We start from the raw sequence: 12,507 nt of genomic DNA on the forward strand, positions 1-12,507 counted from the left end.
TCCATGATCAGTAATATCTATAGGCATCATGCCATTGGGAGTTCAGTGCATGACTCTGGGAAAGCCAGAGCTCACTACAAAAGCAAAGGTCCCACACACTAAAACCAATTACATCCCTTGAGTCTGGGAAAAACTTCCTTCCTGGGGACACCAGTGTGTTTGTTCTGCCCTGAATGCTTGTTCCCTGTGTCCAGGCTCACTGTCCTACCTAGAGGAATGCTGCTTGTGGTAAATTGCTGTGGGTCGAGTGAAGATCATTCTTCACTTGTCCTTCTGCTGTGCAGCTAAATTTTTAAACGCCATGGGTTGGATTTTCAGCTGAAATAAATTAGCGTGCCTCTGTTTGAGTCTACTGAGTCTACACTGATTTATATCAACTGAGGGCCTCAATCATTAGTTACAGTGATCAGGTTACTCCTGTGTAGGTCAATATTTGCTACCATTATTTATCTTCTGCACTGAGCACTCAAGTTTCCTGCTCAGTTTTACCCAGAAAGGTGCAGGATTCTCTTTTTCAGGCTTGCTTTGTGGCAGACATGATGTAATGACATAAGGCTTCAGGAGAGATACGCTTCCAAAAGAAATGAGGACAAATTCCCACTGCCATGGTTTGTTTTTCTTGACTTTGTCTTCATTTAGGCATAGCCATCACAGGCAGCAGCAGGGTCAGCTGCACGATGGTACCTCTGCAAAGAAACAGAGGGTAGCCTTCTTAAACAGATTATGGAGGATGATCTTCTCTTTTCTGCCACAACTCCTCTGCCAGAGGAGTAAGAACAGTGTGTTTTGAACTCTCAGAGGTATTTCCTCTCACCTTTTGTCACAGAGCATCCTCTGCAGCAGAGGAGAGTTTGTGCATCTCGTTCAAATCCCTGTCAGACAGTATCAGCCCCTTGCATCTTGCACAGTATGAGCCAGCCTCAGTTCTTCAGGGCCAAAATTCACCTGATAGCAGCACATCAGCTCCACTGGGATGCCTTCAGTCACTGCAGTGAAGAATCTGCTCTCTTGCAAGTGAGATAAGGGGAAGAGTAGTAAAAATTAGTTTTGTTGCTTCTGGTATCAAGGTTCTGGCAGTGATAAGATGTTGGTCACGTGGAGGTGTTCTGTAATCTTCTTTTCCCATCAGTGCTGCTCTCCCCCCTCTCTCTTGCCTTGTTACAGTCTGAAGCATTTCCACAGTGGAGTACTCAGGCTGCACAAGTCCTGAAGAAAGGCACATCTTGCTTTAGAAATGACTGGGACTGGGCCATATCAATTACCACTAGATGTGTAAGTTCCATTAGCATTGGCCAGTTCCTGATTATGGAGACCTTGGCTTCTTGATCTTTACAATAGTGAGTAATGAAAATTACTCAATTATTTAATCACAAAGACCATGCAATAAATTGCAGTTTACTGAGTTTTTCACTTGTGAAAACAGAGACCTGACAGAGACCTGGCTATGAACTGACAAGCTTCTGTCAGTCCCAAGTCACCATTTAGAAACTTGGACCAGCTGCAGAGATACACAGAGCAGACTGGCCCCATGAGCCCTGCAGACCTCAGCCTTTTTGTGTCACGACAATTCAAGCTAAAATATAAATTCTTTGCTGTTTCAGCAGGTAGGAAAGTAGAGTTAAGCTGCAGCAGATCCTTGGCCTGGGTGCACTGCTGCACACCAGGTACTCTGTGCTTGTAGTGTGTTGTCTCATTGTGTACAAAATTTGGTTTCCTAGGCAAAAGGATTGTTATTTCACTTTTATCCCAAGCAGATTAATGGTAGTTTTGAGTTAGACTGTGAGCCTGACAAGTTCAATTTCATCCTGTACTTATGTGTGGGGTCACACACAGTTACTGGCCGGAGTTGCAGGCAGAAATTCTCTCCCACTGCATTACCAGCTCCTTATTGAGCCTGATTGATATGCTGTTCTCCATCTGCTCAGTGTTACATTCTCATCCAGGTAGAGATAAAAATCCTGGTAAACAATTCAAAAAAAACTTGGAAGCAAGAGAAGGAGTGAAAACTATCAAAGCTGCCCATGGGCACAGGGAAGACTCTAGAGGAATGTGTCCATGTGCATGTAATTGGCCTGGAGGGAGAAGCAGGGTTGGAGAGGAGCCCTTGGACAGAGGGAGCCGTGTGGAAGCCAAATGACCTGGGAAATGCTGGGAGCTGTCAGCAGCTGAACATTTGGTGCAGCACCTTAGCCAAGCAGCGTGCGTGCAGAGGGAGCAAATCCTCCTGGTAAGGAGCAGGAGAGCTGGATGGGAATGGATGGATGGGAGTGGATGGGAATGGATGGATGGGAAGGGCTGGATGGGGATGGATGGGAATAGATGGATGGGGATGGATGGATGGATGGATGGATGGATGGATGGATGGATGGATGGATGGATGGATGGATGGATGGGAATGGATGGGAATGCATGGATGGATGGATGGAAAGGACTGGATGGGAAGGGTTGGATGGGAATGGATGGGGATGGATGGATGGGAATGGATGGGAATGCATGGATGGGAATGGCTGGGTAGGAATGGATTGATGGAAATGGATGGATGGATGGATGCATGGATGCATGGATGCATGGATGGATGGATGCATGGATGGGTGGGAATAGATGAATGGATGGATGGATGGATGCATGCATGCATGCATGGGAATGGCTGGGTAGGAATGGATTAATAGGGATGGATGATGGATGATGGATGGATGGATGATGGATGATGGATGGATGGATGGATGGATGGATGGATGGATGGATGGATGGATGGATGGATGATGGATGGATGGATGGATGGATGGAGGATGGATGGATGGATGGATGGATGGATGGATGGATGGGAATGGATGGATGGATGGATGGATGGATGGATGGATGGATGGATGGATGGGAATGGGCTCCTCTGTAGATAGCACAGAACAAGGCAGGCACACAGGAGAGATTCTTCTCTTTTGGATTCAGATATCTCATAGCTTCATTTCTTTAATGCAGGCTGCATCATCAGTTGCCTTAATGGTTTAAATGACAGCTGTAATCTCTCTGGAGCACTACTTGAACTCTGTCTTTTCATCAAAATAAATAACATCAGAAATCACTTTGCACAGATTTCAGCTGGAAGATTTAACCTGTCGTGGGAGAGATCCAGCGTTGGGGAAAAGGGAATTTTTATAGTTTGGCTTTGGACTTGTGTTTTAAAGAAGAGAAAGAAACTTAAGCTCCAACAGTGAATCTCAACCATGTGAAAATTTGGTCTCTAGTCTAGGTGCAGTCCTTAGTTCTCTCTTTCTCTTGGTGGAAAGAGAAAACCACTTTTTCAGGAAATGTGATGCATACTTAAGCCTTCAGGAGAATGGATTTCACCCTGGAAAGATTTGTTTCTCTTCTTTTTGTCTGAGACCAGACACAAAGTTTTTAGAAAATCATGTGTGAGATGGAACCAGTCCCAGTTGAGGAAAGAAAGAAATCCCCAAGTGAAAATGTGTGATTCCATCCCTTCTCTCTTTGCCATAGAGGTCTTTCCCTACTTAACCTTGTTTGTAAATGCCACCACCATGGACACTTGGCTCAGTCAGTGGTCATTTTGTCCAGGGATGGATGAACACTTGAGGGCAAGCTGCTGTTAAACCCAGGGCTGCAGTTAGTGAAAATGCTGGGTTTGTACAAACTGCCCTTGCCATGTCCAGGCATCCTCTTTGCACAGACAGTTTTCTCTGAAGACAGAAGTGTTTAGAGACTCTTCTGGGGTTTTGGTGTTTTTTTCATTTCCTTCTAGGACATAGCTTGGGATCATTGGCAAGTGAAATAAAAGGAGACAGAAGTTAAATGTTACCTTCACCTGGTTGGGTCTCCAAATCTGTCTTAATTTTTCTCTGCTTAACTTTTGCATCTTTTTGTTGAAACCATATGTGATTCTTTCAGCAACATGCAGTAATTTGTTTGGAAATACAGGACTAGAGATGTGTCTCTTTACTGGCTTCTGAAACAACTGTGAAATAAGAGTTAAGAACTTTTATACAAATGAGTCCTAAACATATTGCAAATTCAGTTAAAAATAAATAAGTACTTAGCAAAGAATTCAATAAACAGTAAGAGTAGTTGAATTAAAATATTTCCACTAAAATTAATGAGCCAATCCTGGAATGCTTAGGCTGACTCTTAAGTGTGCTCTTTTAAAGGCTTTGAATATGTTTGCCTGTCTGAATTTCTATGGAGCATTTTGAATGCATGACAGATTATAATCTTCAATTATTTTAATTTGGTTTTCTTAATGGGCAAAATAGCTAAGAGCTTAATAATAAAAGACACTTACTGCTTATCATTTACATTATTTTATGTGTTCATTAATAATTATAATGGGTTTTATAAAACAAAAAAAATCAAGTCTAAGTATCCCCAGGTCATGTTAGTGCAAATGTTGCATACTATTCTGTGGAAGATTTGGTAAACTAAGTGGTTTTTGAAGGGCGTTTTTGACTCCATATGTTGCAGAGCAAGACAAAAACCTTCAAAGGAAATTTATTTCCTGGTTCATTCTGTGGAAGGAAAATGTAACAGAGGATAAATGTCCTGCTTTGCTTTCTGCAGATACATTTCCAGGCACAGTGCAGGCATGGGCAGAGCCTGGACCGCGGACACCTTGGGAAAGTCTCTAGATAAATTTATATATTAGTACAGGAGTGCTGTTATTACAATCACATCTTCTCTTCTGTAGGCTCAGTTGTCCTTGTTCATTCAGCTTTTCCTTACACACCCCATTTCCTGACCCTCCAGGCATTTTCTTTACTGCTCTCTAAACAGTCTCCATTGGAACACTTTTTTTTCTTGGCAATGTCATGCTCCAAAAACTGTATAATTTATGGTCTCGCTGGTGCCCTCCAATCTGCTGACCACACAGCTTTCCATACTCTGTACCCTGCTGCTGGCATGGGAGCACTGCAGGGATCTCTGCTGGTTCCTGTCCCTGCCAGGACAAGGGAGGAGGGCTTGTGAATTCAAACCCCTGCAGCAAAAAAAGGGCAGTGCTGAGAGCACAGGGGTGTGGATCAACAGAAAACCAGTGATAAAATATGGCACCTTAGAGGAGCTCACCACTTGAAATTCTGTTCACCAGTAAAGTTTCTTTGAATGGTTTAGCTGCCCAGTAAATCCTGACAGAAATGCAGGACCCCCGCAAGATGTTATCTGTAAAAGCAGGATGCAATCCCGTGCCACCAACACTGCTTTTCTAAGTGTGACATTGCTGCAGAGGAGAAAGCCAGCTTGGAAGGGCTTAACCCTGTATTGTCTGGAGAGTTGCAATGTTCATTTTCAGACATTTTAGTTATTGGATCAGAACCTGCAGTAGAAAATGCCCATCTTGTGAAATTGCACCATTTCTCCTCTTCCTGGGATTGCTTTGTAGAAACAAGGGCTGAGCCAGACTCGGGATGTTCTGGTTCTGAGTTGCAAGCATTGCTGTGTTTTGGAGGATGCCTCAGTGATTTGAGCTCCAACCACTCACTGCTGGGCTGCAAGGCCACCCTGTCCTTGCTGGCCACAGCCAGGAGAGGGATGGCAACCCCAGCTCAGTGCCTGGCTCTGCTGCAGGCTCCCTCTGGGGCTCTGGGGACTGGTCCCATTTCCAGATGGTCCATTTGTATCTGTCAGAGTTGGTGAGGGCTCCTGCATGGAAAATGCTACCTGTGTTCACAAGGTAGGGTAGGAACAAGGGATTGCATCTCCCAACATAAATTGCTTTTTGATCTGGGACGTTTTCCCTCACCAGTGTATCAATCCACTCCAAGCTCCATCCCAGAGGGGTTTTTTAGAGCATAAAAGCTGCTTTGCAAGCAAATTCCTTTTATGACATTCATCAGCCATCATCATTCATCCTGCTCACATCATCATATGCAGAGTTGTATCATGCCAGGCACTGGAGGAGCTCAAAGCTCCAAGGGTTCTCCGAGTAAAAAATGTATAAATGCAGCTAAGGAAAACCATCCCTCTGCCATCTGTTCTGTAACCCAGAGCCCTGCATACCTCTTGACTGCATTATAAAAGGAGAGATAAATGAAAGGAAAATTCATGTGTATGTTCTCCAGTCAGAAGATTATCATATGGATCTGTTACCATCTTCACACTTCCCAGGCTAAACGAAGGAAAAAGTAACTTCCTTGTGAACCAGTAAATTCTCCCAACCAGTAATTTTTGCTTCTGATTTAGTGAGCTCCTTGGGAATAGAGATGGGTTTATTATTATTATATTAATAACATTATTAGTAGTATTAGTATTTTTTTTATTGTTATTATTATTATTGTTGTAACCTGCTCCAGGAACAGTTTCAACAAAAGAAGTAAACCTTGCATTGTGTTCAGATAATGTTCTTAACTTCTCAGCAAGATTTACTAAATTGCACCCTGGGAATTAGGCAAATAAAACCTTTGGTCAAAATGTTACAGGATTACTGAAATTTTTTTTTTTATTTTTAATCTCATTAAGAGTGCTAAAATTATATGTTCCAATATAAAAAGCATGTGTGTGATAAATATCTCCCTGGTAATAAAATGTACTATGCTTCATTGTCAGTGGTCTTTGCAACTTTCTGTGACAAGTGCTACTTCTTGCATTATTTTTTTTTTCTGAACACTTCACACTCTTGTATTTTTACTGGAAATGGATTTAAGTATAGGTAGCAGGCAAACCCTTGTGCTGTGATTGCAATTAAGAGCGAATAACGAGTCTTTGCTGAATATTTGCAATATATTTCCCCATCTTTGTTTTGCTCAATGCAGTATAATTAGCTCGTGGATTTCTCTCAGTATAATTGGGTGAGTCGTGTGGGTCTTATGATATATTTCATCTCCTAGATCTGCAATGATTTACATACAGACAGCTTAGACCCTATTAATGCTAATAAAAGTGCTGCAAGGACATCCTATAGCGTGCACTTTATTAAACTGTACATAGCTTTCTTCGAGAGCTTCTGTTTATCTGCGTTTCCCAAAAATAAAATAGAGTGCCTTTAGCACTGAATATTTAAATCCAGGCTCCTTTTCCCTGTTTCTGTCTTTCTCTATGCATTTCTAATGCTTCTATCACAATGGGATCTGGGTACTATATGCAACAGGAAATAGAGCAGAAAAATGTCCACTAACAGGTTCTTCCCTTCTGTGATTTGGGTTAAAACTGCTCCCATTTTGGTTCCCTGGAGTGTCTGCTTAGCTCTTTGGTGTTTGTGCCATAGCTGAGCCAGGCTGGGCTGGGTAGAAATGCAAAATACCTTTGTTGGGTTGTTGTGGGTTTTTTCCACCTTTGTTCAGGGAAAATTGACATTACATTTGTTTGGAGCTGTGCAGACACACACTGATAAGAGCACAGCTGTGTCCCACGTTACCCTTTTTAATTTGTAGGGTGGGAACCCCTCCCTGGCTCAAAGCTGGAGGTCCAGCAGTGTGTTCCTGTGTTCATTAGCTTAAGCCTGGCTCCAGGTGTGGATGTAGTGGGTTGGAGCTTGAGCTCCTTGATGTGAGCTGTGCATTTGCACAGGCATTGCCACCAGCTCCATTTCCAGCCCTTCCCTCTGGCAGGGCAGAGCTGACCTTCTGAAAATGGGGTCTTCAGCTATCAAACTGGTGAGTTAGCTGCTGCCACTGAAACCACAGTTGTGCAAGCAGTGCTTGATTTTAGCCTGCCCTTCCTCACCCACAGATTTGCTAATGAAAGCTGGATTCGTGGCTGTCTCCTTGGGTCTCTGCAGCTCCACATAAACCTGGACAATTCCTTCTGTGCAGCGTGAGGGCACTTTCAGTGTCCCCAGGCCCTCTTTTAAGTGACTATACCAGTGTAAGTCCAATCAGTTTTCCTCAACACTAAGAGTGTAACAAGCAGTGAATCCTTTGGAGAGAAGACAAATGGAGCTGTGTCTGTTCCCTGACCATTGGTGCTGCACAGATCAATCCTGGCTGTGTCTGTAATAACTGACATGATTAGCCATCAGCAGGAGCAGGCAGTTTGGTGGGGGAAGGACAAAGAAAACTGTGTACAAACTTGGTAATGATGTGGACAGAGGTATCAAAGGAGATTCTGGGAGCCAGGGATCTGATGCTGCCCTGCTCTGACACATCCAGCAATGTCAGCTCCTGTGTCAGGAGAGGAAGGAGTAGCAGCAGGTCATGTATGGGAGGAGTGTGGAGCAGCCCACAGCCCCATCTCAATTCCTTTGCCTGGCAAGCAAAGCCTCCTCTTCCCTTGGGGAATGACCTTATCTCCCCAAATCGAGGCTGTTTGGGGGACACAGGATCCCACTGAGTTCACTCAGTCCCTTCCAAGGGTGCAGCTGCTGTAGCAGAGATGACAACGTGCACTCAGCAACGAGGGCTCTATTATCTTCCCACTACTTCCTTGTATTCATAGACCTGTTAGGGAAAAAATTTATGCACATCGCTTTTTACAGTGCCAAGACACTTTGTGATGGTGCAGGGGGTGGTAATTTATTTGTACCTTGCACTTTCTTTCGGGAATAGTCATGCTGCTGCAAGAACTTCTTTCAACATTTGATCAGAAAATTAAATTTGTGTTTAAAGAGATAGTCAGGGTTGCTAGGACAACATATTAACCTCCCTTCTTTTTTTCCTCAGCTCTGTATCCAAGGTTCACGGAACTCACTGTGCTGTACTCGGCTTGCAGTGTTGTTCTCAAGGTGCAGGAGGGAAAGGCTTTCAGAAACAGTGTCCAAAACATGCTTTTCCTCAAATAATCACACAAAATGGTAACATCCCACTGGGCATTCCCAGCCTGGCCTTGTCGAGCCAGCAGGGCTGGACAAAGAGGAGCAAAGAGCCCCATTCTTTGAATTTCATGGGAGTATTTGTGTGCACAGTGACCAGGACTGAGAATACGATGGGGGAGCTTGCAGACAGCGTTTTCAGAAATGATTAATGGCCAGGAGACTCTGGGTATGGCTGAGAAATTTGGACACTTTAAGGAGCCCAGGGTTTCAGTAATATGTAAACAGCAGGGTTTGTGCATTTTAGGCTCTTCCACATCTCAGTTGAAAAGTCACAATTTCAATGATTTCTCATTAATTAAAGAGGAGCAAACAGCTGAAACTTTGTGGAATGTTCTTTTCATGGCTTTTCACCAAATCTTTGGCATTCAGCTCCCTTGTGTAGGACTGACAGTGCTGTTCCATCTCTGCAGCCGTCAGGCTCAGATCTTTACAGCTGCTGAAACACCCGTATGGTTTTTGTCCGGAGCTGATGGGTTCCTGTCTGTGTTGTTTCCTGCAGATCCGTTCCGATAAGGACAAGGAGATCCACATCAGGTACAGCATCACTGGAGTGGGAGCCGACCAGCCGCCCATGGAGGTGTTCAACATCGACCCCGTGTCTGGCAGGATGTACGTGACACGCCCCATGGACAGGGAGGAGAGAGCTTCCTACCATGTGAGCATCCAGCTCCCTGAGCTGCAGAATTGCTGGGTTCAGGGAGGGACACACTAAATCGGCCAAAGTGCTGGTGGGTGGCTGCTGAATGGGAGCCAGTGTGTGCCCAGGTGGCCAGTGGCACCTGGTCTGTGTCAGCAGTCCTGTGGCCAGCAGGACCAGGGCAGTGATTGTCCCCCTGTGCTGGGCACTGCTGAGGCCACTCCTCAAATCTGGGGTCGGTTTTGCCCCCTCACCACAAGAACTTTGAGCATGTCCAGGGGAGGGTGGTGGAGCTGGGGAAGGGGAGAGAGAGTGAGTTTAGGAGGAGCAGCTGAAGGAGTTGGGGGGCTCAGCCTGGAGAAAAGGAGGCTCAGGGGAGACCTCATCACTCTACCTGGAAGGAGGTTGTAGCCACATGGGGTTGGTCTCCTCCCAGGTAACAAGTGACAGAACATGAGACAGCCTCAAGTTGGGTCATGAGACGTTTAGGTTGGGTACCAGGAAAAATTTCTTCACCAAAAGGATTGTCCAACCCTGGCACAGGCTGCCCAGGGCAGTGGTGAAATCACCATCCCTGGAGAGATTTAAAAGCCATGTGGATGTGGCACTTGGGGACACAGATGAGTGATGGGCTTGGCACTGCTGGGGGAACAGTTGGACTTGATCTGAGAGGGTTTTTCCAACCTAAACAATTCTGTGATTTTATGAAAGTGGAGATAAACTGATGTCTTTTTCAGACACAGAGTCATTTGTTTAAAATGGTGCAACTTCACACTGCTTGTTAAATCCATGCAAATTTATGTGTAGACTGCACCACCCAAAACCATGAGAAGCCAGTCACTACATTAGCATGTCTTGGGAAATTACTAATTTAAGAATCATTACTGCATCTAAACATGCAATAATTGCTATAGTCATTTTTCATTTTAATTCAACAGGAGATGTTCAGGCAGTATGATGGGGGTGTGTCAGATAGGTTTTTAAATACGCAGATAGGCTAATATTAAATATCAGGGAATTAATTAAGATTAATTACACTCAAAAGTGATGGTGCCTCATGCTATCCTAGTTCATAAAACGCTCTACCTGCAGAATGCTCACAGTATAATTGGCTGCTATGTTTTGATATAAATCCCAGCTCCTCTGTTGCACAGTGTAATTGCACAGCAGATCCAGCCCCACAAATTGCTAAAGGAATAGGTCACCCTGTGCATGATATCCCTGCAAAATTTCAAACATTTTCTGCATCTGCACTCTAGTTGTCTCCTGGAGTGGATGTGAAAGGTTGTTTCATGGATTGCTATCAGCCTCAGCCCATCTCCTGGCATGGTAATGGCCCTTCCAGGGATGCTGTAATGTCAGCGTGGCACACGGGTCACTTCCACTGACACCACATCCACCAGAGATGCACATTCTGTCAGCTTTATCAGGTAGCCAGTTAACCATGTTGACACAGCTTCTGGGCTGGGGTGGAAGGATAAAGAAAATATATTACCTCTTTAGTTGGGTGGAAAAAGAGATTTCCCCTGGGTAAAAGGAGATCTGAAGAAAAAAATATTTTTATACTCTGCGAACAAGAACAATTATTTTGTTTGTTGTGCCTAGGAAAATATGAAGAGAGGTTGTTTTGGAGAAGAAATATTTGAGATAAAGTGTGTGTCATCTCAGCGTTGTTGATATTGTTTCAGCAGTGCCAGGTTATTATAACAGTCTAGTCAATAATAAAAAAGTTACGATTTTTGATGGAGCTGCTGTGATGTCTGAGATCAGACACTCACAGTAAAAAACATGAGATGAAACAGATTTTGTCCTCCATCACAGTAAACCCTGTGCCCCTTAAAAGCAAACTGAACCTACCAGTCACAGTGAATTCAGCAAATTGAATTCTTGCCTTGTCAAAGGTGATGGGATGAGTCTGTCTTGTATGTACTGCAGGATTTTCAGCCTTTTCTGTTCCTCACAGAAACCTTGAACTAGTGGCATCCATATGTAAATAAGCATATTCATACTCTGAAGGTTACAGGGAGATCTATTCTATAGAGAGAATAACTGATAAGTATGTTATGAGACCTTATAGACAGGAATACTGAATTACAGAAAAACCTTTGTTAGGAGAACAGTAGAACGTGATGGAGAACATTTTAAGTTGTGTCTGTGAATGACCTTTAGATCCTTCAGCCTCAGTAGTAGTGGATTGATGATTTCTTGAACCATGAGTTGTTCATTTACTAACCCTTTACAAAGCCTTTATAAATACACCGTGCACAGAGCAATGACCCAAACACTGGAGCAGAAACTTACAGTAGGAATGAGCAGTGCTGAAACCAGAAAAAAATTGGCCAGTTTTCAGAAAGAAGATAAAATCCAAAGTCTTGGCTAGTGGAGGGTTTGAAGAAGTCAATGAATTTATGCCACTGCACAGAGCCCAGTCTCTAACTGATAGGAAAGACAACATGGTGCCAGGTATGAGCTGAGTGCTGGAAGAGCAGTGGCTGAGGTGGAGGCTTGGATGTGAACTGGAGAGCTTGGCCACCTCTAAACTTGTTTGACATCTGCTGTAATTTCCTTTAGCATGGATTAGTAGCTTTGCTCTCCAGCTGGGGTGGAGAATGTCAGTGGAGCTGCAAGGCACCACTCCAGGTCCCTGTGACCCAGCAGGACGTGGGCTCTGTCTCTGATGCAGCCTTGTGCTCCAGAAGAAGGTTTGTGCACTTACACAGCTTCAGGTTTTCTGCAGCCCCAAACAGAACCAAACCTTTTCAGCATCTCTGTCACTCTCAAGTGTTGTCCTTGCTGCTTTTGTTCCCAGGTAATCTAAAAACTAATTATAAAAGAAAGAACAATAATTTGCAAGTGTTTGTGAGGCTACATATCAAGAGTTCTGTTTCATTAACTCCCACATTTTCAACACATATTTTCTTATGCATAATTATCTGTATTGCTTCAGGACTACCATTTTTAAAATACTAGTGTTCTAACACTCCCTGCATTCAGCAAGCCATTTGTCTGATGAAACCTCTCTCGTTCCCTAAGGTAAAACAGATTTTTTTCTAATTAGATCAGGAGTTCTGCAGCAGAACTTCCCCTGTTTTTGTGATCATTCTTGAACTCTTAGAGA

General features: G+C 43.8%; 1 protein-coding gene across 2 annotated transcripts in view; it reads left to right on the forward strand.

Moving 5' to 3' along the window:
• CDH4 (cadherin 4) overlaps positions 1-12,507 on the forward strand; it is a 420,434-nt gene that overhangs the window by 313,290 nt on the left and 94,637 nt on the right. For both annotated transcript variants that reach the window (XM_033074736.1, XM_033074737.2), the window contains exon 5: positions 9,252-9,407. In XM_033074736.1, the coding sequence (XP_032930627.1) occupies positions 9,252-9,407 (156 nt within the window). The remainder of the gene's footprint in view (positions 1-9,251; positions 9,408-12,507) is intronic.

The sequence above is a fragment of the Catharus ustulatus genome, chromosome 17, assembly GCF_009819885.2.
Source record: "Catharus ustulatus isolate bCatUst1 chromosome 17, bCatUst1.pri.v2, whole genome shotgun sequence".
Taxonomy (NCBI): domain Eukaryota; kingdom Metazoa; phylum Chordata; class Aves; order Passeriformes; family Turdidae; genus Catharus; species Catharus ustulatus.